General features: G+C 38.9%; 1 protein-coding gene across 3 annotated transcripts in view; it reads right to left on the bottom strand.

Annotated features, from left to right (window-relative positions):
• Positions 1-27,308, bottom strand: part of OPHN1 (oligophrenin 1) — a 604,444-nt gene that overhangs the window by 169,982 nt on the left and 407,154 nt on the right. For 2 of the 3 annotated variants that reach the window (XM_036304626.1, XM_036304628.1), the window contains exons 16-18: positions 14,374-14,458; positions 2,773-2,831; positions 1,295-1,400 (exon numbers count right to left, since the gene is read on the bottom strand). In XM_036304626.1, coding sequence (XP_036160519.1) covers positions 1,295-1,400; positions 2,773-2,831; positions 14,374-14,458 — 250 coding nt within the window. The remainder of the gene's footprint in view (positions 1-1,294; positions 1,401-2,772; positions 2,832-14,373; positions 14,459-27,308) is intronic. The other variant, XM_036304627.1, reaches the window with a different exon arrangement.

Genomic DNA, 27,308 nt, shown 5'->3' with positions numbered 1-27,308 from the left:
GCAACTTCAAATTAACATTGAAATGGCTTATGTGCTGATTTTTGTACTTATTACTGAAATCATCACAAATAACCTTATTCAAAAAGAAAATATTTCCTAGTATACTCTATTAGCCCAAATTGCAAACATTGGCAACAAATATAAAAGCCATCCTCTTGTCAAGTCTATTTATCTACATTAGTGTCTGTAATACTCATTTAAAAAATGTAGAATGTCAGAGCTGAATCAGATCTCAGAGATATTTCATTATATAACAAGTAACCCAAGATCCAATGATGCAGAGTGACCAGGATTTGTCACAAAGGGAGACCAGGAAGGCCACTTAGCCTGAAGAATCACCTTCACAAAGGACATAAATTCTTGGTATTTGAGATCCTTTCCAAATGAGGTTGAAGTATATCATCACCACATTTTTGTGAATGTGTGGGTACTTTATTTTGTTAAATACATTTAAAATGCATAAATTTTTTTCTAAGATTATTGTCTTATTTCTTTACTTTTTAAAATACCAAGAGTGTCCTAGAAAGTGACCTGCCCATGATAATCAAGAAAGCTAGTAGCAGAACTGAAACTAGAATCTAGGTTTGCTGACTCTTGGAGATACTGCTTTCTGCTGCACCATATTGCTTCCAAAGAGGCAGCAATTGGCCATTTATTAGTCAAGTAAATTTGTCTTTATTCACATAATTGAATCCTCTGGCCAGGAAGCATTGCAGCGGGGCACACATGCCCCTTATACACACCCATCTTAGAGCCCATTACCAGCCCTATTCTCTGGAATGCTGCTGTCTGTACTGGCCTTCCACACCCAAGCAAGAAGTTGACTATAATCTTAACAATAATTCCCATTTCTTAAAAGCCTCCTGAGTGCCATGCACTTTACCTGTGTTCATTCAAATCCACACAACAATGCTGCTGCATGGTAGGCAATATTATTGTCATTTCAGAGATGACCAAACAGAGGCTGAGGGTTGCTTAACATTTTCCAGATAAATAAATGGTAGAGTTGGAACAACAAACCAGGTTTATCTGACAGCAAGGCCTGTGTTCAGATCCACTGTACCTGGTGGGATTGTCCCAGTTGTAGCAACCCCTCAAATGAGATGCCTGATGACTTTGGGATGATATAGACTAGGATCCAGGCAAATTCATCTTCCTTAAAGAGCACTAAGCATGTCCAGGATGAAGCAATAGAGGACTTGGAATTAGATATGACAGGAAATTTCTTTGCAGTGCTACCATGTGAGCCAGTCCTCTAATATGAACTCTTCATGAAACCCCAGAATTTACTTACTTGACCAAGTGTCTTATAAGAAGTTCCAGCATCTCCCGGTTCTTTTCTGGTAGCTTATATACCAAGGAGTGAATAGCTCCCAGTCGATAATCCAGGTTGTCAGACTCTGAGAGACAACAGAGACAGAGAGGTTTGCCTTCTGGGCAATGGTATCAAGTAAACTTTCATACATACACACATGTGTACATGCAAAGATAAAGATAAATAATAAGAGACAGCAAGAGTGTTAGAGAAATGAAAAGAGACAGAAAGATAAATAAGCACAGAAACACAATGGCAAAAAATATACTAAGACACAAAGACAATGTGACAGAGAGCTAGAGGAAGACACAGACCAAAACGCAAAAAAAAGGGAAATAAAAAAGATAGGCCTAGGAAGATGAAGAAATTAGAACAGAGAGGAGAAATATGAGAAGAAAAAACAAGACTGTCTTAGAAGAATTCAGAATTTGGGGTACAAAAGGTCACTCTTAACATTCCACATGTAAATTTTCAGATGGAAACCTTTGCCCACCCACCATCCTTGTGGTTCTTAAGAAAATCACCTAGAGGGCTCAGAGTAAAGATTAATACGTATCTTGCCTCAACAAACATTCATTATAAGGACAAGCCCCATGATTCTTTTTCCTGCATGCCACACAGGGCATGATGCAGAAGAGGGTGTCATGTAGGCAGAAATACTCATACAGGGGCCTCAGCCAAAAATTTGAATGCTTCTTCAGCAGCCAATTTTGGGGGTGATTCTATATGCCTTATGACCCATGCACCTCTCCACCGTCACTTGCAGTTTTAACATCTAGAAAACATGCTGCTATAACTAACAGATTAGGAGTAAAGACTCACAACACAATTAAAAGGAATTGGAAAAGGAAAAAATGCTGGAAACAACTTGAAACAGCAAGCTTAATGGAACCATTATGCTGTCCCCTGGTAGTGTGAGCTAATGCTCTTGTTCTTTTTTTTTTCTCCTTCTTTCTTTCTTTTAATTTTTTTCTTTATTGATTGAGGTATTACATATATGTCCTTATCTCCCCATTGCCCCCTCTCCCCCCGCTCATGCCCTCAACCCCCTGGTGTCTGTGTCCATTGGTTTGGCTTATATGCATGCATACAAGTCCTTTGGTTGATCTCTCCCCTTTACCCCCTCCCTCCCCTACCTTCCCTCTGAGGTTTGAGCATCTGATCGATGCTTCTCTGTCTCTGGATCAATGGAAGAGGCAAAATTTATCAATAACCTATCACATCCCTCAAGTTAGCTAGTTTTCTCCAAATCATTCAACTATCATTGACTTATGAAAAATAATACAGCACTTGAATTAGACAGCAAGTGAGAATACTTTCATTTGGCAGTGCATAAAAATCTATGTATTCCCCCCTCTGCCTGCTCAATTACTTTCCCTCAAGCAGTTTTCTAGGCTTATTGCTGTAAATATTAAGAAACCAGGATAACACAATTAACTGGTAACATAAATACTTACTGGCAGCAGAGACCAACTCTTTATGTAGTCTATAGGTCATGACAGGTTCAGAAAGATTCCTGAAATTAATGAAGACTGTAAGTTCCTTTGGGAAGTGAGTTCCCAGGCCACAGATTCTCAGTTCTGTGCATAGCAAGGCTGAAGTTTCTGAGCCCCACAGTTTAGTGACTACACACATTATTCTCCTCACCTGAAACTTTGTTAGAGGAATCCTATTTGCTAGTAATTTAACAGAAGACCCATAAAACTATTGGCTGTGATCTTGAGCAAAGTCTTTAATTCATTCCCCAAAATGAAAAGAGGCACAAACCAATCCTGCAAAATTCCAAGCAAACTTCGAAGTGCTACTATGAAGTCTTTTTTTTGTTGTTTGTTTTGTGTTTTTTTTTTTAAGTGAGTATCACTCTTTATTGTAATTATTAATTCGAGGGCTGGCTTCAAGTCTACACGGTGAACATCTCCAGGGCCACACTATGAATTTCATCTCTGTATCTCACTAGCTCCCTTCCCAGTATGCTGGAGGTAGTTGGCAAATGTTCTTTAAGCAATTTTATTGTAAAGAGAACATAGACAATATAATAAGACTAAACTGACATGATGAAATTTACTAGGGTCCTCCAAGAAGTGGTCCCAAACTTGACTTCACATTATTATGATGTAAAGAACCTATAAAAAGTAGAGATAACAACCACACTCCGTATTCTGCAACCAACCAGTTGAACAGAATTTAATTATGGGGCAAAATAATTTGTATTTTTAAAACTATGCTGGGTAATTCTGATGACCTTCCAGGTTTGGGAAATACTGCCCTGGGGTTGGTTGTTATCAAATCACACCCCTTAGATGAGCTGCCTCAAAACCGTCTGGGGTGTGGGCAGCTTTGTGAAATGCAGATTTCCCAAGACAAGGGAACCTAAATCTGTGGGAATGGAGCCCAGGGATCGACATGTATATGCCCAAGACACTTGTACATGCACCAGGAAAATTGTGGACCTGTTGCACTGATTGGAAGAGTTCTTAATTTCTGAAAGTTCAGAATTGGAAGCGAATTAAGTAATTACTTCTTAAATGAAGAACAGAGCCATTCAAATCTCCTGGAGAGGTTTTCCACTATGAAGTCTTTACAGTTTGATAGTCGTTTAGTGGCTTTCACATCTGTCTTCCCATTTGATCTTTCCAATGATCATGTGTGGTGTAGCAATTATTCAATTCCAAATTAAATAAAGGAGTCTCAAATAGGTTTATTTAGTACAAGCAAAAATATTGACTTAGCATCTATTTGTGTCTAGCATTCTGCTAAGTATTGGGGATACCAGAAGTAATTATGACATAATCCAAACCTCCAAGGAGCTAATAGTCTAATTAAGGAGAGTGTCATATACAACATTTACAATGCAATAGTACAAGTGTGACAATAAAATAAAGAGAAGTAGTGGGTGGCACAGAGGAAGAAAGTAATCTAATAATAATAATAATAATAGTAATAATAACAGCAAATTCTTCACTGTTTTAAGTGATGTACATACATTTACTCATATCATCCTCATGTCAACCTTAAAAAGTATATATTCTTAATATCTCCATTTTATAGACAAGAAACTGAAGTTCAGATAAATTAAATAATTCATCCAAGACCACACATTTAGTAAGTGCAAAACTAGCAGTCTGCCTCGAGTCCATGCTCTTAATCACTATGCTATACTGCTTGCCACTGTTATTACTATAGTAATCCAGGAGAGAGTTAATAAAGGTCTAAATAAAAATAGTGGAATTAGTAACAGAAATAAAAGGTGAGGGGAGTTATTAAAAGATAGTAAAGACAGAAATCCAACAATTGGGTTTGTTGATAAGGGAGAGAGTAATCTGGTTTAGGTGACTGGGTAGAATAGAAATTGATTCAGAGGGTAGAGGAAATGCTATGTCAGAGGGTCACTGGAATAGTCAAAGAGATATGTGTTTTAGAAAGATGGATGGAGTGAGCTTTTGGATTTGCGAAGTAGATATAAAAATCATGAACCTAGGACAGTGGTTAAGACCACGAGAACAGATACAACTGCTCAAGTAGAGATAGCTATCTGGCAGCCAATATCTACATGAGGCTTTTCAACATTTATTTGTCCAGAATAGTGTATAAAAAAAGAAATGGAGTTGAATCATCCATAAGAATATAAAAAATTGAAATAGTCACATAAAAATTCATATTTTATGCCTCTTAAAAACTTTGAGGGGGTCAGTGGGGAAAGGGGGTCATCTATAATACTTTTAACAATTAAGATAAATAAAAATTTACTAAAAAAATTGAAAGATATGGCTACATTGGGCCCATATGATTATTTGTGGCAGTAAAGAATACTGCTGTTTATATATAAACAAAGGGATTGCTATACACATAATGGTTCCATGTGCAATATGTTTAATATGAAAGTAGTCTATTTCACACTCATTTTCATGTCCTGGCTCCTGTGGATATCTAAATTTTCCATCCCTCCAGCGTAGGAAAAAGAGAGGAGAGCCCTGGGAAATAGCAAATAGAAAGTTCATAAATGAATGGGACTGCTAAAAATGGTCAAGTAGGTGGGAGAAAATCCAAAAGCAAGAGATATAGCAGAATCTAAAAGAGGAGAAAGTTTTAAAAAGGACTTGTTAACAGCTTCAAATGACACAAAGAGGTAAAAAAGTAAAGGCTGACAATTGTCCATTGTGTTTAGCATTGAAATAGTCACTAGTGACCTTGTGAAGAGCAGCACCAATAGGGCAGAGAGGGTAGAAGTCAGATTGCAATGGGTTAAGCAGTAAACTGGGAAAGTAAATAGGGACAGGCAAGGTATATTACGTCATATACTGAAGTTTAGTTTGGAAGAGGTAATCTCATCTAAGCTCCTGCTTCCAGTTATCTTCTACATTGTCAAAGATTCTCAATTTTTTATCTCAAGCCTAGAACTCATTCTTTTAAATTTCTCATATATCCAATTGCCTGTTTAAGATCTTGTCCTGATTTCTTCAAAGACGTCCAAATTTGACATTTTCAAAACCTAACGTCATCTCAAATCTAGTATTTTTCTTGTATTTCCAAATTCAATAAAGGCATGACCATCATTTGGTTATATGGGCCCAAAACATGGAAATCACTGTTTTATCTCCCTATCCTCTATCTTAATATCCAATTTTACTCCCTAAATTTCTTTTTATAACTTTTTATTTTTTTTCAATTACAACTTACATTCAGTATTATTTTGTATTAGTTTCAGGTGTACAGTATAGTGGTTAGAGTTAAACAATCATATAGCTAAATCTCTTGAGTAAGCTTATTTCTACTAATCTCCACTGCCATTCCCAGTCCAAGGAGAAGCACAATCTTTCCTGGACCACAGCAATACCCTGCTGATTAGTTTCTACCTGTACCTACTTTACCTTCCTCTAATGCAGTGGTTTTCAACCTTCCTAATGCCGCAACCCTTTAAAACAGTTCCTCATGTTGTGGTGACCCCCAATTTCACTGTTACAAATTGAACATAATTAAAGCATAGTGATTAATCACAAAAACAATATGTAATTATATATGTGTTTTCCGATGGTCTTAGGCGACCCCTGTGAAAGGGTCGTTCGACCCCCAGGGGGTCGCGACCCACAGGTTGAGAACCGCTTCTCTAATGTGATCTATCTACATTTTTTCAAAATACAAATCTCATCATGCAATCTCCTGATTAAACTCTTTCAATACAGGGGTTGGCCAAAGTAGGTTTACAGTTGTTTACATGGAAAATACTTAATAAATAATACAAGAATAAACTCTGTTTCACGTACTCACAACTGTGAATCTACTTTTGTCCACCCCTGTATATTCCCATCACTTTAAGATAAACTTAGGCCCCAATTATTACAATGTCCTATAAGGCTTTCCATGATCTGGCCCCTACATATCTCTCCCTGCTCTCTACACTCAATACCCCACTTATACAGGTACATGAAGTTTCTTGAAGGGGTCTTCCTCCCCTTTAATCCAGGCCTTTGCATGTTGAGTTCTCTCTGTCTGAAACAGCCTCCCACAGTTGACTCCCAGTTATAATTCAAACCTCAGTTCAAACAACCAGAATAAATCAGGTCTTCCTGTTATTTGCCTTCACAATACCTTGTATCTTTCCTTCAGAGCACTTACTATAGTTTGTTATATTCGTACTAGAGGCCCAATACACGAATTTGTGCATGGGTGTGGTCCCTCAGACTGGCCAGCCCGGTGGGGAGGGCTGGGGGTAGGGACCATGGGAGTTTGGCCGGCTGGCCCCACCCCCTATCAGGGCCCATCAGGGCCTGACCGGGTGGGGGTAGGGGTTGCAGGAGGTTGGCTGGTCAGTCCCGCCCAGATCTGGGCCCAAACTGACTGGCAGGCCAGGGGAAGAGACCACAGGAGGTTTGCCAGCTGCAGGAGGTTGGCTGTGGGAGCATACTGACCACCAGGGGGAAGCTTCTGCATTGAGCATCTGCCATCTGGTGGTCAGTACGCACCATAGCGACTGATCAACAGGTCGTTCCAGTCATTCAGTCATAATGATTGCTTAGGCTTTTAGATATATAGATATATAGGTAATTATTTGTCTTTGTCTGCCTCCCTCACTGTTCTATAATCTACATGCCTACGGCTTAACCCTATGCAAGACTTAGAATAGGACATGTTTATTGAATGACTCAGTAAATGGTGGGTTGAATGAATGAAAGAAGGTCAAGGAGATGTGCACTACTAGAGCATATTTATATGCTGAGGGGAAAGAGCCAGTTGAATGAGAACCGTTAAAAATACAGGAAAAAGTGCCGAAACCGGTTTGGCTCAGTGGATAGAGTGTCGGCCTGCGGACTGAGGGGTCCCGGGTTCGATTCCGGTCAGGGGCATGTGCCTGGGTTGCGGGCATATCCCCAGTGGGAGATGTGCAGGAGGCAGCTGGTCGATGTTTCTCTCTCATCGATGTTTCTAACTGTCTATCTCTCTCCCTTCCTCTCTGTAAAAAATCAATAAAATATATAAAAAAAAAATACAGGAAAAAGAAGGTATAGTTTTTAAGAGTATTTTTCTGGAAATGTTAGAGATAAGGGATGAGTTAGGTGCCTAGAACACAGATGGAGGAGACCCACTGTGAAAATACTGCTATCTTTGAGAAATCGTAAGGATGTTGATTAGCTAGTGCATATTAAAGGCCCATAAATAAGAGTCTTAAGGATTAATATCTCTTATTAGGGATGCTATCCACTCACACTTGATATTCCCATCTTTCAAAAGGGCCACACTGTTTATTGAGGGATGAGCTGGAAAAGATGTAATGTGGGAAGGAATTTAATCTATATAAAACTTTGAAAACATTGATTCATTTGAAGGAAGCCACAAACAGAATTATTTATTCTCATTATTCTTGTTATCACAAATATCCTGAAAGTAAGTAGATTGCTGTCTTTAAGAAATTACCAAAGTGAGGGAAAAACCAAGATGGCGGCAGAGCTAAACACCGGAAATTGCTGCCTCGCACAAGCACTTTAAAAATACAACTAAAAGACAAAACAGACATCATCCAGAACCACAGGAAGGCTGGCTGAGTGGAAATTCTACAACTAGAAGGAAAGAGAAAAGCACTGAACCTCAAAGGAGGTGCGGTTTGGAAGAAAAGTGCAGAGGTACAGAGGCACATGCCGAAAGGGCTGGAAACTGAGGACGCAGCGCACGTCGAAAGGGCTGGCAGCTGAGGACGCGGCGCACGTGGAAAGGGCTGGTGGCAGAGGACAAGGCTGTCTTTTTGAATCAGGAGGGAGTCTCAAACTCCTAACTGCTCTGAACTCCAGTTTCAGGTGAGTCTCTGGGGACTCAGACTCATAAAGAGAGAAACTGGACTGTCTGGCATCGGAGAGAACTCAAGGGTGGCTTTCTCTCAGAGGTGCTTGCAGCGATTACCAGGACACTAAGTCACGGGGCCGCTTAGGGTAGGACTGGGGGGCAGCCATAGCTGCTTGCTCCACCCTGTTGATTCCCTGAGACCCCCGCCCCACCCAAGCTGTGCACCTAGGCTTTTACATATGAAAGGCCTGGCCCTTTGCAACCTGAAAATTACCTAACAAACTGCAGCTGAATCAGAGAGACCCAGAACTTCCAAAAGAAGGTCCAAGGCCTCACAGCAGCATGCATTGCTTCACAGCTGGGCCTCCACTGGGCACCTCCAAACCCCAAAAAAGAAGAGGAATCTCTCCATAGCTCCTGCTGGGTAGTCTCAGGCAGAGGCTAAATTAGCACCTCCTTAGAGATCCAAGAGCCAGTGTACCCAGTGGTCAGAGTGGGACCATCCAGATTACAACTCCTCAGATCCATAAGGGACACATTCAGGGGGCAGACTCAGTGAGCACCAAAGCCCCACTGAGGCAAGTTTTGCCCCAGAAGGGTGTCTCCAGCTCAGATGTTCTTCCACGGCAGACACAGCTGATTCTCACAGCCAAATGGCCTGGAGGTCAATTCCTCCCAGTGATACCTACAACAATCAAGGCTTAACTACAACAAGACTGTGCACAAAGCCCACAAAGGGGTTCACCAAGGGTGTCCACCTCAGGTAATTGGGGAGGCTGAACCACTGGGCCCTATAGGACACCTAACACAGAAAGTCACGCTATCAACACAGGGAAGCACAGAAAATGCGGAGACAAAGAAACAAGTCACAAATGACAGAAATGGAGGAAAGCAAACTACTGGATATAGAGTTCAAAACCACGGCTTTAAGGTTTTTTCAAGAATTTTCTAGAAACTGCCAATAAATTTAGTGAGACCCTCAAGAAATCTAGTGAGACCGCCGATAAATTTAGTGAGACCCTCAAGAAATCAAGTGAGACCCTCGATGTTATGAAAAAGGACCAACTAGAAATTAAGCATACACTGACTGAAATAAAGAATATTATACAGAGTTCCAACAGCAGACTAGAGGATCGCAAGAATCAAGTCAAAGATTTGAAATACGAAGAAGCAAAAATCTCCCAACCAGAAAAACAAAAAGAAAAAAGAATCCGAACATACGAAGATAGTGTAAGGAACCTCTGGGACAACTTCAAGCGTACCAACATCCGAATTATGGGGGTGACAGAAGAAAAGAGAGAGCAAGATATTGAAAACCTATTGGAAGAAACAATGACAGAAAACTTCCCACACCTGGTGAAAGAAATAGACTTACAACTCCAGGAAGTACAGAGAACCCCAAACAAAAGGAATCCAAAGAGGACCACACCAAGACACATCATAATTAAAATGCCAAGAGCAAAAGACAAAGAGAGAATCTTAAAAGCAGCAAGAGAAAAACAATCAGTTATCTACAAGGGAGTACCCATACGACTGTCAGCTTATTTCTCAACAGAAACTATGCAGACCAGAAGGGAGTGGCAAGAAATATTCAAAGTGATGAATGCCAAGAACCTACAACCTAGATTACTTTACCCGGAATAGTTATCATTCAGAATTGAAGGTCAGATAAAGGAGAGAACCAAGATGGCGGCATAGGTAAACACCGCAGAATGCTGCCTCGCAAAACCACTTCAAAAATACAACTAAAAGACAAAACAGACATCACCCAGAACCACAGGAAAGCTGGCTGAGGGGAAATTCTTCAACTAGAAGGAAAGAGAACAGCATACTGAGACCCAGAGGAGGCACAGTGCGGAAAATACAAAGGTGCGGAGGTGCATGCGGAGCGGGCTGGTGGCTGAGGGCGCGGTTGTCGTTCTCAATAGGAAGGGAGGCTCAGGCTCTGAGCTCCAGTTCTGGGCGAGTCTCTAGGGACCAAGACTCAAAAGGGAGAAGTGGGACTGTGTGGCATTGGTTGGAACACGCGGGCAGCTTTCTTTCCGAGGTTTGCAGCGGATGCTGGGACTCTGAGAGGCAGAGCCTCTGGGGACGGGACTGAGGTCAGCCATAACTGCTCCCTCCGCCCGCCCCGCCCAAGCCCTGCACAGAGGCATTTGCCTGATAGCCTCAGGCAAAGGCTAGATTAGCACCTCCCCAGAGGACAGAAGTTTTCCCACTGCAGACACAGCTGATTCTCACAGCCAGTTGGCCTGGAGGTCAAATCCCCCTAGTTTACCTACAACAATCAAGGATTAACTACAACAAGACTGTGCACAAAGACCACTAGGGGGTGCATCAAGAAAGCATAAAAAATGCGAAGACAAAGAAACAGGACAAAATTGTCAATGGAGGATATAGAGTTCAGAACCACACTTTTAAGGTCTCTCAAGAACTGTCTAGAAGCCGCCGATAAACTTAATGAGATCTACAAGAAATCTAATGAGACCCTCAATGTTATGATAAAGAACCAACTAGAAATTAAGCATATACTGACTGAAATAAAGAATACTATACAGACTCCCAACAGCATACCAGAGAAGCGCAAGAATCAAGTCAAAGATTTGAAATGCGAAGAAGCAAAAAACACCCAACCAGAAAAGCAAAATGAAAAAAGAATCCAAAAATACGAAGATAGTGTAAGGAGCCTCTGGAACAGCTTCAAGCGTACCAACATCAGAATTATAGGGGTGCCAGCAGATGAGAGAGAGCAAGATATTGAAAACCTATTTGAAGAAATAATGACAGAGAACTTCCCCTACCTGGTGAAAGAAATAGACTTACAACTCCAGGAAGCACAGAGAACCCCAAACAAAAGGAATCCAAAGAGGACCACACCAAGACACATCATAATTAAAATGCCAAGAGCAAAAGACAAAGAGAGAATCTTAAAAGCAGCAAGAGAAAGAAAGTCAGTTACCTACAAGGGAATACCCATACGGCTGTCAGCGGATTTCTCAGCAGAAACTTTGCAGGCCAGAAGGGAGTTGCAAGATATATTCAAAGTGATGAATGCCAAGAACCTACAACCAAGATTACTTTATCCAGCAAAGCTATCATTCAGAATTGAAGGTCAGATAAAGAGCTTCATAGTTAAGGAAAAGCTAAAGGAGTTCATCGCCACCAAACCAGTATTATATGAAATGCTGAGAGGTATCCTTTAAGAAGAGGAAGAAGAAGAAAATGGTAAAGATACTAATTATGAACAACAAATATGCATCTAGCAACAAGTGAATCTAAGAATCAAGTGAATAAATAATCTGATGAACAAAATGAACTGGTGATTATAATAGAATCAGGGACATAGAAAGGGAATGGACTGACTATTCTTTGGGGGAAAGGGGTGTGGGAGATGCGGGAAGAGACTGGACAAAAATCGTGCACCTATGGATGAGGACAGTGGGAGGGGAGTGAGGGTGGAAACTGGTGGGGTGGGAACTAGAAGGAGGGGAGTTAATGGGGGGGAAAAAGAGGAACAAATGTAATAATCTGAACAATAAAGATTTAATTAATTAAATAAATAAATAAACAAATAAGAAGGTCAGATAAAGAGCTTCACAGATAAGAAAAAGCTAATGGAGTTCATCACCACCAAACCAGTATTATATGAAATGCTGAAAGGTATCCTTTAAGAAGAGGAAGAAGAAGAAAAAAGGTAAAGATGCAAATTATGAACAACAAATACACATCTATCAACAAGTGAATCTAAAAGTCAAGTGAATATATAATCTGATGAACAGAATAAACCAGTGGATATAATAGAATCAGGGGCATAGAAAGGGAGTGGACTGACTATTCTCAGGGGGGAAAGGGGTGTGGGGTGTGTGGGAAGATACTGGACAAAAATTGTACACCTATGGATGAGAACAGTGGGTGGCGGCGGTAAGGGTAGAGGGTGGGGTGGGAACTGGGTGGAGGGGAGCTATGTGGGTAAAAAAGAGGAACAACTGTAATAATCTGAACAGTAAAGATTTAATTAAAAAAAAAAAGAAATTACCCAAGCAACTCCAAGAAAGCCACAGTCTTTGGCAGTAAGGAATAAAGGAAGAAGACGCTCCAATACCAGTGGCCTTACAAGTCAGAGATATTTAGGTTCAAATAATATGAGTTGTCACCATTGATATTATTAATATGGAAAGGGGTATACTTCAATTACCCCATCTCTAAAATGAGTATTAGTGCCACCTACCTTATATAGAGTTATTGTGAGAAAAAACAATGAAATTGTCAGTATAAACAAGTAGAAAACTGGCTAGCAAAGAATAAACCCTCCACAACAGCATCTCTTTTATTTGGTAGATGCAAAAGAAATACTCCTGGAAAGAGTATTCATGTTCATATAAAGTTATAAGATAATGTCACAGCTGAAGGTCATTTAACAGCAATATCCGAGACCCAATCTATTTTGGATTAATGATATTTTCCAGAGCTTAAGTATCTATCTTAATGACTAAAAAGTATCATAACTGGAAAGGAGACATTTTAGCACATAAAGTATGATACGTACTATGAAACATAAAAAATGGTAAGAAATGAATATGTTTAAAAATATAGATATGTGACAAGTATTTTTCATAATATATATTTATGCCAGTAAATTGAATAATATATTAATCATCCTTATGAATCTAAAAACCTTGCTGGGGAATAAACTTTTTTCCTTACTGCTGCCACTTCATTTAATTCCAACATTTTTATGGTTGTATTTTATTTTTCACCATTATATTGATTAAAGCATTAGATATGAAACCCATACACAAGCACACAGATTATATTTGCGCAAATGTAATTAAATGTTTCAAAATGGTTATTATTTACAAAAACATGTTAAGAACCTTAAATGGTCACAAATCCTGATTTTATTAGTGAGCACATAGTGAGATCACTATCGGTGCAAAATGGCAAAACTTAAATTTTAAGGGCATGATTTTTAAAATAAAAATTTTCCCCTTAATAAAAAAGCACATACCTCATAAACACAGACAACACAGAGGGAATGTGGGGTGGAGACAGTTAGAAAGGGTAAAGGGGAAAAAATGGTGACAGAAGGAGACTTGACTTTGGGTGATAAACACACAATACAATATACAGAGGATGTATTATAGAAGTATACACCTGAAATCCAAATAATTTTATTCACCATTGTCACCGCAATAAATTCAATAAAAAATAATTAAAATAAAATCGTTTTCTCCTAAAAAAAAAACCCAGTTTTCAATAGCAATTCTATTATGTTTATGCTTCCCTTGCTTAAATTCCAAGATTTAAAAAAATTTTTTCTAAGGTACATTCTCCTTTAATAGAAATCCTTTTCACTTGCTTTTTCTTTAGCAATCTGATCCAATATCCTGAAATGTGGACCACATTAACTCCAATTTCCATCCAGACAACTTTCATCTATATATATAAAAGCCTAAGCAACCAGCGACCAGCCAACCAGCCAGTAGCTATGATGTGCACTGATCACCAGGGGGCAGACACTCAATGCTGGAGCTGCCGAGCTGCAGTGACTTGGTAGCTGTGGTTCTTGGGTGATGCACCCAGAACCAGAGAGGAGGGAGCCCAATTCTGGGGTGTGTCACCCGAGAACCACCCTATTGCAATCCAGGACCCCTCAAAGGATGTTGGAGAGCCAATTCAGCCCAATCCCTGCAGGCCAGGCCGAAGGACTCCACCGGTGAATGAATCCGTGCACTAGGCCTCTAGTCAACTATAAAAAGAAAAGTCCCAAATCATATCAGGCATACCTGAGGTAGAATTTCAAGGAGCTGGTGATTGTCTTCATGTCCCAGTCACTATTATGAAAGTCAACATCTCCTGGGCATTTAGGATCTAATTGAGAAAAGAGAATGAGAAAAAAGTTAACTTTCCAAAGATCTTATATTTTACCCCTTTAAAAGGAAAATAAAGTGTCTTAATTAAAACACTAACAGTTACACTAACCAGTTTTCAAGAGATGAAAATTTATAACAAAAATGTATTTTATATCTCAAAAAATTCCCTTGAATTTATTTCAGTCAGGCATGTAAGGAGCTTGGAAATCATCTCTTCCTTTCACATGATAAGAAAACATGTAATGAACAGAAAATAAACTCCTCTTAGATCAATCAAAGGACTGAGGTCATACATAGGGCAAACTACTATCCCCAGAACTGAAGAGATAGACAGGCAGATACAGAGAATGAAAACTTACTAGAGTCAAAGACCAGGAGTAAAAAAACCCTTGGGAATACGTACAGGGTCAGAAAAACCCAATCTGCAACTAAAAAATTGCTAGAGGTTTGGTGTGGACAAGTTTGAGAGTGAAAAATTCTATCGGGACCCAGTCTTAAGTGGGGACTCCACACTTTTGTGAGTTTTATCTCCAGGATCCCTATCAGGATCTCATACTAAAGATCTGAGAAAAATCCCTCATATTTCTGTGCTTTTGAGAGGAGAGAAAAAGTAACCTTTAAATTTTATGCTAAGAGCATTTCATTCTTCTTCACAAGACCCACCCTCAAGAGAAACGATTTTACCAGATTCTCATGTACTGGGGTTTTACCAGGACCTAGGAAAAAGGAAATTCCCAACTACAGACAGGCTTGTCTTCCTATCTTTTCTAAGTGGTAAAACCAAACTAAAAGAGAGGAGCACTTGTGAAGGTCACAAGTCAGGAGCAGAGAATCACTAAAGAATAAGATGTAATTATAGGACTGGCGAAATAACAACAGACCCCACAGAAATATAAAGGATTGTAAAAAATTATTATGGACAACTCTATTCTGACAAACTAGACAACCTGGAGGAAATGGATACATTCCGAAAAAAAAACAACCTTCCAAAACTCAATCAGGAAGATTCTAAAAATCTCAACAGGCCGAAAACTATGGAAGAAATTGAAGCAGTCATCAAAAAGCTTTCAGCAAACAAAAGCCCAGGGCCAGACAGTTTCACAGGGGAGTTTTAGCAAACATTCAAGGAAGAATTAAAACCTATCCTCCTCAGACTATTCCAAAAAATTCAAGAGGAAGGAACACTTCCAAGCTAATTCTATGAAGCCAGTATCACCCTAATACCAAAATCAGATAAAGACAACAAAATGAAAGAGAATTACAAGCCAGTATCCCTCATGAACATAGATGCCAAAATCCTCAACAAAACTCTCGCAAATTGGATGCAGCATTACATCAGAAAGATAGTACACCATGAACAAGTAGGATTTATCCCAGGATGCAAGGATGGTACAATATCCGCAAATCAATAAACGTGATACATCACATTAACGAATTGAGAGATAAAAATCACATAGTCATATCATTTGATGCAGAAAAAGCATTTGACAAAATCCAACACCCTTTCTTGAAAAAGCTCTCAGCAAGGTGGGAATAGAAGGATCAAACCTCAATATAATAAAAGCCATATATGACAAACCTACAACCAACATCATACTCAATGGGGAAAAACTAAAACCATTTCCCCTAAGAATAGGAACAAGACAGTCATGCCCACTCTCACCACTCCTGTTTGACATAAAGCTGGAAGTACTAGCCATTGTGATCAGACAAGAAGAAGAAATAAAAGGCAGGCAAATTGGAAAAGAATAAGTAAAACTGACCTTATTCGCAGATGACATGATACTGTACGTAGAAAACCCTAAAGACTCCATCAAAAAATTGCTAGACTTAATAAATGAATTTGGCAATGTAGGATGATACAAAATTAACACCAAGAAATCTATGGCATTTCTATACACCAATAATGAATTTACAGAAAGAGAGACTAAAAAAAAAACATTTTCATTTGCCATCCCAACAAGATCATTAAGATACCTATGAATAATCTTGACTAAGGGAGTAAAAGACCTATACGAGGAAAACTACAGGACATTGAAAAAGGAGCTAGAGGAAGACATAAATAGATGGAAGAACATACCGTGTTCATAACTGGTAGAATCAACATCATGAAGAAGTCCATACTACTCAAAGCAATCTATATATTCAATGAATTCCCCATTAAAATACCAATGGCATATTTCACAGACCGAGAACGAACACTCCAAAAATTCATCCATAATAAAAAAAGACCCCGAATAACTGCAGCGATCTTGAGAAAGAAGAACAAAGTAGGTGAGATCTAAATACAAGATATCAAGCTGTATTACAAAGCCACTGTTCTCAAAACAGCCTGTAACTGGCACAAGAACAGACATGTAGATCAATGAAATAGAATAGAGAACCCAGGAATCAACCCAAACCACTATGCTCAATTAATATTCGACAAAGGAGGCATGAACATACAATGGAGTCAAGACAGCCTCTTCAATAAATGGTGTTTGGAAAATTGGACAGATACATGCAAAAAATGAAACTTAGACCACCAACTTACAGCATAAGAAAATATAAACTCAAAATGGATAAAGGACTTAAACATAAGAGGATAAACCATAAAAATAATAGAGGAATCCACAGGCAGCAAACTCTCAGACATGCCGAAGCAATTTGTTCACTGATACTGCTCCTAGGGCAATGGAAACTAAAGAGAAAATAAACAAATGGGACTACATCAAAATAAAAAGCTTTTCCACAGCAAAGGAAACCATCAACAAAACAACAAGAAAGCCCAGTGCATGGGAGAACATATTTGCCAATGTTATATCCAATAAGGGTTTAGTCTCCCACATTTACAGTGAACTCATACAACTTAACAAAAGGAAGATAAACAACCCAATCAAAAAAATGAGCAATGGACCTAAATAGATACTTTTCTTAAGAAGACAAAAGGAAAGCCAAGATATATATGAAAACATGCTCAAAGTCACTAATCATCGGAGAGATGCAAATCAAAACGACAATGTGGTACTATCTCACACCTGTCAGAATGGCTATCATCAACAAATCAACAAACAACAAGTGCTGGCGATGATGTGGAGAAAAAGATACCCTCGTGCTCTGCTGGTGGGAATGCAGACTAGTGCAGCCACTGTGGAAAATAGCATGGATTTTTCTCAGAAAACTAAAAATGTAACTCACATTTAACCCAGTGACCCCACTTCTAGGAATACATCCCAAGAAACTAGAAACACCAATTGGAAAGGATATATGCACCCCTATGTTCATAGCTGCACAATTCACCCTAGCTAAGATTTGGAAACAGCCTAAGTGTCCATCAGCAGATGAGTGGATTAAATAACTGTGGTACATCTACACACTTGAATACTACGCTACTATAAAAAAAAAGAAGGACTTCTTACCATTTGCAACAGCCTGGATGGAACTGGAGAGCATTATGCTAAGTGAAATAAACCCGTCAGAGAAAGATAAATATCATACGATCTCACTCATTTATGGAATATAATGGGCAACATAAACTGATAAACAAAAACAGATCCAGAGACAGAGAAGCATCAATCAGTCCACCAAATCTCAGAGGGAAGGTAGAGGAGGGTGGGGAAAAGGAGGAGAGATCAACCAAAGGACTTGTATGCATGCATATAAGCCTAAATAATGGACACAGACAATGGGGGGGGGGGAGTGAAGGCATGAGAATTCCTCATAACTACAGGCTATAAAAACAAGCAGGGATTGTGGCTAAGTGACACAGAGCCTGATGGATACCCAGTTGTTCCTTTTAAAGGGCCTGCACATGAACTCACTTGGACTCTATCACTCTGATCTCCAGTGTTTGATAGCTTTGATGGACCCAGACACATATGGGGAAGAACTGGTTTGTCTCACTTCTGGGAAGGAACTCAGGGGTGGCTTTCTCCCAGACAAGGGTGTGCACAGGATTCATTCTTCCTCTGCTGGGACCTCCCCTGTCTCAGAGCTGAGTGGCACACCCATATCTGAGTCTCTATAAGCCTAGTCACACTGTTTCCTCTTCCCACGTAATTCCCTGAGACCCCACTCCATCCAATTTGCAGCCCCACCCAAGATTTTTGCAGCACCTTTTCCATATGAATGGCCTGTCCTGGTTCAGGCTTCAGACATTGCTAAAATCTCTCAAACAAGCTGCAGCTGATGACAGCATGTCCCAAACCTATCAATAAAAGGCCCAAGATCTGGCTGTAGCACCAGCTTATCCTGGTTCAGTGCTGGGCCTCATGTGGACACTTCCTTGCCTAATATAAATAGCAGCCATTTGCAGCTCTCTCTGTAGCTTTGGCCAGTTGGCCCTTGGCAGTGACTGACTTTGCACCTCCCTAATTGCCCTAGAGCCAGTGCACCCAGAGGACAGCTTCAGAACATACTGGATTTAAACTCTACACATCCATAAGCAATGCACTCAAGAGGCAGATTCAGTAAGCATCAAAGGTCCACTGAAGCAAGTTCTGTCCCATAGAGGTGTGTCCTGCATAGCAGCTCTACCACTATAGTCATAGATGGTCCTCAGAGCCAATTGACCTGGAGGTCAACTCCTCCCAATAATGCCAACAGCAATCAAGGCTCAACTACAAGACTGTGTACACAGCCCACACAGGGGCATACCTAGAGTGCCCAGCTCAAATGACTAGGGAGGTTGAGCCACAGGACCCTACAGGACACCTACTACACAAGGCCACTCTACCAATTTTAGGAGACATACAGCTCTACCTAATACATAGAAACAAACACAGGAAAGCAGCCAAAATGCAGAAACAAAGAAACATGTCACAAATTAGAGAAATGGAAGCAAGCAAACTACTGGATACAAAGTTCTAACCTTAGTTATAAGGTTACTCAAGGATCTTCATGAGCATTTCAAGGATCTCAGTAAAAACGTTAAAGATGATAAAGGGCCAATCAGATATTAAGCATTCACTAACTGAAATAAAAAATAATTTACAGGGATTCAATAGTAATAGTAGAGTGGAAGACTCTGAGAATCAAATCAATGATTTGGAATCTGAGGAAACAAAAAAATACCCAATTAGAAAAGGAAAAAAAAAAAAGGAATCCAAAAATATGAAGGTGTAAGAGCCTAGGACAGTGATGGCGAACCTTTTGAGCTCAGCGTGTCAGCATTTTGAAAAACCCTAACTTAATTGTGGTGCCGTGTCACATATAGAAATTTTTTGATATTTGCAACCATAGTAAAACAAAAACTTATATTTTTGATATTTATTGTATATATTTAAATGCCATTGAACAAAGAAAAATCGACCAAAAATATGAGTTCGCGTGTCACCTCTGACACGCGTGTCATAGGTTTGCCATCACTGATCTATGACAACTTCAAGCATACCAACATTCACAATATGGGGGTTCTGGAAGGAGAAGAGATAGAGAAAGATATTTAAAACCTATTTGAAGAAATAATAACAGAAAATTTCCCCTACCTGATGCAAGAAATAGACTTACAAGTCCAGGATTCACAGAGATTACCAAACAAGAGTAACCCGAAGAGGCCCACACCTAGACACATCCTAATTCAAATGCCAAGGGTTAAAGACAAAGAGAATCTTAAAAGCATCAAGAAGAAAACAGTTAGCTATCTACAAAGGAGTGCCCATACAACTGTGAGCTGATTTCTCAACAGAAACTTTGCAGACCAGAAGGAAGTGGCAAGAAATAGTCAAAGTGATGAATAGCAAGGACCTACAACCAAGATTATTCTACCCAGCAAAGCTATCGTTTAGAATTGAAAGTCAGATAAAGAGCTTCACAGAAGGTAACAAAGCTCATCACTACCAAACCAGTATTACATGAAATGTTGGAGGGTATTCTTTAAAAACAGGAAGAAGAAGTAGAGGAAAAATATATGAACAAAATAAGAGCAATCAATACATATCTATCAATCACTGGATCTAAAAATCAAGACAAACAAACCAGGAATCTAATGAACAAAATAAACTTCTGACTAAAACAGACTCAGAGTAATGGAAACATAGAACAAACTGATGAATCTCAGAGGGAAGGGGTAGGGGGGATGGGATGAGATTAACCAAAGACCTTACCTATGGACATAGACAATAGGATGGTGAAGGCCTGGGGTGGGGCAAGGTGGTAACCAGGTAGAGGGGGGTAATGGGTGGAAAAAAGGGGGGCATCTTTAATACTCTCAACAACAAATATTTTTAAGAAAGAAAGAATACATATAATGGGAATACCAGAAGGAGAAGAAATGGAAAAGTGAACAGCAGAAACATGTGAAGGAATAATGAGTGAGAATTTCCCAAAACTAATAATAAACAACAAACCACAGATCAAGGAAGCTGAGAGAACACCAAGCAGAATACATACCAAAACATCTACACCTAGGCATATCTTATTTAAATTAAATATAAAAAAAAAGAAAAAAATCTTGACAGAAGCAGAAGAAAAACACATCTTACCAAAGGAGGAACAAGGATAATAATTATGTCATACTTCTCTTTACAAACCATACAAGCAAGAAGAGAGTCAAATAAAATATGTAAAGTGTTAAAATAAAAGCAGACCAGCCTAAGTTCTGTACCCAGCAAATATATCTTTAAAAGTAAAAGACAAATACTTTCTCATTTAAACAAACATTGAGGAAATTTGTCACCAGTAGACCTTCCTTGCAAAAGATATTAAAAGATGTTCTTCATAGAGGAAGCTATAGGTCAATAATTCAGATCTACATGAAGAAAATAGTATGAGAAGAGGAATAAATAATGGTAAATAAAACCTTTTTAGTTCTCTATTCTTAATTGATCTAACAGGTAAAAGTTCAAAATAATATATTCAGTGATTATAGCTTATTGATAAGGGAAATGAATGATGATGTTATAAGGGATTAAAGATGAGAATTAGGAATATTCTGTTATAAGGTAGTAACTCGATTTGTGTAGTGGTATAGTGTTATTTAAAAGAAGACTTGGATAAGTTGTAAATGTATGTTGCAAATGCAAAGGCAACCACTAAAAAGAAGTTTCACAAAAAAGTATAATTGATATGCTAACAGAAGAAAAAAATGGAATCATACAAAATACTCAATTAAACCCAGAGAAGGCAGAAAAGAGTAGAAGAGCAAAAGGAAAGAAAGAATAAGGACAACAAATAGAAAATAATAAAAAATATGATAGATTTTAATTCAAATACATATATCAACAACCACTTGAAATGTCAATGATAAACATACTGATTAAAAGGCATTATGTCTTTCAGAGTGTATTATAAAAACAAGACTCAGTTGTATACTGTCTACAAGAAATGCACTTTAAATATAAAGACACTTATAGATTAAAAATAAAAGGAATGGAAAAATATATTTAATGCTAACACTAATCAAAACAAAGCAGGAATTTCTCTATTTATTTCAAATAAAGCAGATTTAAGATCAAGAAAAATCAGGGAAAAGAAAACCATTACATAAAAGGATTCATTCTTCAAGAAGACAAAGCAATCTTTACCAGGTATACAATCAACAACGAAGCATCAAAATATGTGAGACAGAAACTAGTAGAACTGCAAGGACATGAATTAGCTATTATTGCTAGAGATTTCAGCAGCCCTCTATCAGTAATTGACAGATCCAACAGGCAGAAAATCATAAAGGATATAACTGAACTGAATTTGACAATCAATAACCTGGATCTAATTGACATTGATAGACTACTTTATCCAACACAGCAGTATACATACTCATCTCAAGTCCTTTTGAAACACTTTACCAAGATAGACCACATTCTGGGCCATAAAACACTTCTTAACAAATTTAAGAAATAGAAACCATGCAAAATTTGCTCTCAGATGACAATGAAATTAAGCCAGAAAACAATAACAGTACGATATCTGAAAAAAAAAAGTACTTGGAGATTACACAGCACACGTATCAATAACATGGGATTCAAAAAAAAGAAATCTCAAGAGTATTTTAAAATATTTTAAATTAAAGCAAAATAAAAATATAACATAAAAATTTGTGGAGTACAGTAAAAGCAATGTTCAGAGGGAAATATGTAGCATTGAACACATATATTAGGCAAGTAGAAAGAGGTAAAATTAGTACTTTGAAATTCCACCTTATGAAACTACAAAAAGAACAAATAAAAGCCAAAGAAAGCAGAAGTAAAGAAATAAAAATTAGTGCAGATATCCTTGAAACTGAAAACAGGAAATCAATAAAGAAAATAAAAAAACCTAAAAGATGGTTCTTTATAAACATCAAAAAAATTGATGAACCATTAGCCAGTTTAATTAAGAAAGAAAAAGAGAAGAAACAAATGACTAATAGCAGAAATGAACGTGTGACAATCACTACTGATCCCATGTACACTGACAGGAAAATAAAGGAACATTATGAATAGCTCTATGCCCATAAATTGGATAACCTTGAAAAAATGAACAAATACCTCCAAAGACACATTCCATCAAAATGCTCTCTCTCTCTCTCTCTCTCTCTCTCTCTCTCTCTCTCTCTCTCAAATAAATAAATAAATAATCTAAAGAGGTTGGTATCTATTAAATAAATTGAATCAACAAGTAATAATCTGCCAAAAAGAAAGAACCAGATACACATTTATTTACTAGTAAATCCTACCAATATTTAAGAAAGAAATTATACCCTTTTTTACAGTATTTTTCAGAAAGTAGAAGCAAAGGGAATATTTTTGAACTCATTCTACGAAGCCAGCATTACTTTTTTTTTATACCAAAACCAAAGACATTATAATAAAGGAAAAGTACAGATGGAACATCTCTTATGAATATAAATGCAAAAATCCAGAACAACATATTAGCAAATAGAATAAAACCTTATATAAATAAATCTCACAACCAAAGGGGACTTATTATTGTAGGTATGTAAGGCTGATTAAGCTTTCAAAAATCAATTCATGCTATCCATCACATTAATAGGCTAAAGGGCAAAAAAGGCATATGATCACATCAGTAGATGCCGAAAAATCAATTGACAAATATAATACCAAATTACAATTAAATCTCTCTGCTAACTAGGGATAGAGGGAATTTCTGCAACTAACAGCAAAACATATAGAACTAACATTATACTTAATCCATATATGTAGATAGGAAGTTTCAATATGTCAGTTCTTTCTAACCTGATGCATATATTCAATGCATTCCAAATCAAAATCTCAATTATTATGTGGATATCAAAAACTTACCTGACCACTGTACTCAATACAGTCTGGTACTGGCACAAGAATAGGCATATAGAACAATGGAACAGAACAGAGAACCTAGAATTCAATTCAAGCCACTATACTCAATTACTATTTGAAAAAGAAAGCAAGAGCAGAGACAGTCTCTTCAAAAAATGGTATTGGAAGTTTGGACAGATACATGCAAAAAATGAAACTAGACCACCAACTTACAAGAATGAACTCAAAATGGAGAAAAGACTTATATATAAGACATGAAACCTTAAAAGTCCTAGAAGAAACCAGAGGCAGAAAAATCTCAGATATCTCTTGTAGCAATATCTTTATGGATACATCTCCTAGGTCAAAGGAAACAAAGAGGAAAATAAACAAATGGAACTACAAAAAAATAAAAAGCTTCTGCACAGCAAAAGAAACCATCAACAAAATAATAAGAGAGCCCACTGCATGGGAGAATATATTTGCCAATGTTACATTTGATAAGGGTTTAATCTTCAAAATTTATAGGGAACTCATACAACTTAAAAAAGGAAGACAGTCAAATTAAAAAATGGGCAAAGGACCTAAGTAGAAACCTCTCAGAAGACCAAGAGGCATATGAAAAAATGGTCAAAGTCATTGATGATCCAAGAGATGCAAATGAAAACAACAATGAGGTACCACCTCACAAATGGCTATCATCAGCATATCAACAAATGACAAGTTCTGGCTAGGATGTGGAGAAAAGGTAACTGCTGGTGGGAATGCAGACTGGTGCCCCCATTATGGAAAAGAGTACAGAGTTTCCTGAAAAATTTAAATATGAAACTGACATTTGACCCAGTGATCCCACTTCTAGGAATATATCCCATGAAACCTGAAATTCCAATCAGAAAGAATGTATGCACCCCTATGTTCATAGCAGCACAATTTACAATAGCTAAGATCTGGAAACAGACTAAGTGCCCATCAGCAGATTAAAAACATGACACATTTATACCATGGAATACTATTTAGCAGTATAAAAGAAGAATCTCTTACTCTTTGAAACAGCATGGAGAAAGTATAATGCTAAGTGAAATAAGTCAGTCAGAGAAAGATTAAGTATCACATGATCTCACTCCTATGTGGAACCTAATTAACAAAATAAATTAATGAATGGAGTGGATCCAGAGACATGGAAGTATGGAACAGAGTGGGAAATCTCAGAGGGAAGATGGCGGAGTGTGGATGGGTGGGTGATAAATAACAAAAGAACTTGTATGCATATATGTATAACCCCTGGACACAGACAAGAGGGTGGTAAAGGCCTGGGGCAGAGGGTGGGGGCAGGCTGGAGGGGGTCAATAGGGAAAAAGGGGGACATATATAATACTTTCAACAATAAAGATTTTTTTTAAAAAGTAAAAAGAACAGAAAATCCAGTACCCATCTTTAAAATTTTTTTTTTATTGATTTCAGAGAGGGAGAGAGAAATAGAAACATCAATGATGACAGTGATCCGGGCATGTGCCCCTGACCAGAATAGAACCCGGGACCCTTCAGTCCACAGGCCAATGCTCTATCTACTGAGCCAAATCAGCCAGGGCCAGTACCCATATTTTTAAAAACTCTCAGCAATGTGGGAATAGAGGGATCTTACCTCAAACATAATAAAGACCATACATGACAAACCTATAGCCAACATCATACTCAATGGGCAAAAAATAAGTGTTTGCATTAAGATCAGGAACAAGAAAGGGATGTCCACTTTCAACACTCTCATTCAACACTAGAGACCCGATGCATGAAATTCATACAAGAGTAGGCCTTCCTTCACCCGGCTACCAACACCGGCTTCCCTCTGGCACCCAGGACCCGGGCTTCCCTCTGGCTGCCAGCAGGCACCCGGGATCCGGGCTTCCCTCACAGCCTCGGCTTCATCCAGAAGGTCGTCCACAAGGACGACCAGAAGGATGTCTGGCCTAATTAACATATAATGATTTTATTATTAGAGACTAGAGGCTCGGTGCACGAAATTCATGCGGGGGGGGGGGGGGCGGGGAGGAGGGGTTGTCCCAATCAGGACCTCTGCAGGATCAGGCCTAAACTGACAGTCAGACATCCCTCTCGCAACCAGGACTGCTGGCTCCAAACTGCTCACTTGCCTGCCTTCCTGATCACCCCTAACCACTCGCCTGCCTGCCTGATCACCCCTAACTACTCACCTGCCTGTCTGATAGCCCCTAACCACTCCACTTACCTGCCTCATCACCCCTAACCACTCGCCTGCCTACCTGATCACCTGTAACCACTTGCCTGCCTGCCTGATCACCCCTAATTGCTCACCTGCCTGCCTGATTGCCCCTAACTGCTCGCCTACCTGCCTTATCGCCCCTAATGGCTTCTGCCTGCCTGCCTGATCACCCCTAACCACTTGCCTGCCTGCCTAATCCCCCCTAACTACTCTGCCTGCCTTCCTGATAGCCCCTATCCACTCATCTGCCTGCCTGATTGCCCCTAACTGCCTCTACCTGCCTGCCTGATTGCCCCAACCACTCCCCTGCCTGCCTGATTGCCCCTAACTGCTCATCTGCCTGCCTGATCATCCCTAACCATTCTGCCTGCCTGCCTGACCATCCCTAATCACTCTGCCTGCCTGCCTGATTGTCCCTAACTGCTCGCCTACCTGCCTCATCATCCCTAACCACTCTGCGTGCCTAATCGCCCCCAACTGCTTGCCTGCCTGCCTGATCACTCCTAACCACCTCTGCCTTGGCCCCCGCTGCCACAGCTTCGTCCAGAAGGCTGTCCAGAAGGTTGTTTGGCTGTCCGGTCTAATTAGCATATTATGCTTTTATTATTATAGATAATACTGAAAGTCCTAGCCATAATGATCAGACAAGAAGAAAATATAAAAGGTATCCAAATTGGAAAAGAGGAATTAAAATTGTCATAATCTGTAGATCATATATTGTAAAGGGTGTCCCAAAATTTACGCAAGAAGTAATTTTGATAGAAAACACAGGTTTATAATTAAAAATTGTAAATCTTTTATTGATTCCTAAAGTATACAGTATAGGTTTATGTATGCAATAGCATATTGGGTAAATGGCCTCCATGGCTTTGCTGGCACATACGCACTCTTTTGTTGAAATTTTCCATGACCGTTTTGCATAAATGTGGCTGAATTTCGTTGATACAGCGCTCAATTTCCTCCTTCAAGGCGTGGGTGGTCGTGGGCTTGTTGGCATAAACCTTAAACTTCAAAAAACCCCAAAGAAAAAAGTCCAACGGTGCTTAATCACATGATCTGGGCAGCTAATTCTGATCACCAAAACGGGAAATTACACGACCAGGAAATGACTCATGCAGTAATTGAATTGTTTCCCAGGCTGTATGGCATGTGGCACCATCTTGTTGAAACCACATGTCGTCCATATCCACATCTTGCAATTCAGGCACAAAAAACTGGATTATCACGTCACAATAGCGAGCACCATTAACTGTTATTGCGTGAGCAGCAGCATTTCGTCATGGAAAATTTCAACAAAAGAGTGCATATGTGCCAGCAAAGCTGTGGAGGCCATTTACCCGATATGCTATTGCATACATAACCCTATACTATATACTTTAGGAATCAATAAAAGATTTACAATTTTTACTTATAAACCT

Source organism: Myotis myotis, unplaced genomic scaffold (assembly GCF_014108235.1).
Source record: "Myotis myotis isolate mMyoMyo1 unplaced genomic scaffold, mMyoMyo1.p scaffold_m19_p_4, whole genome shotgun sequence".
NCBI lineage: Eukaryota > Metazoa > Chordata > Mammalia > Chiroptera > Vespertilionidae > Myotis > Myotis myotis.
This window is presented reverse-complemented; position numbering and strand designations above follow the sequence as displayed.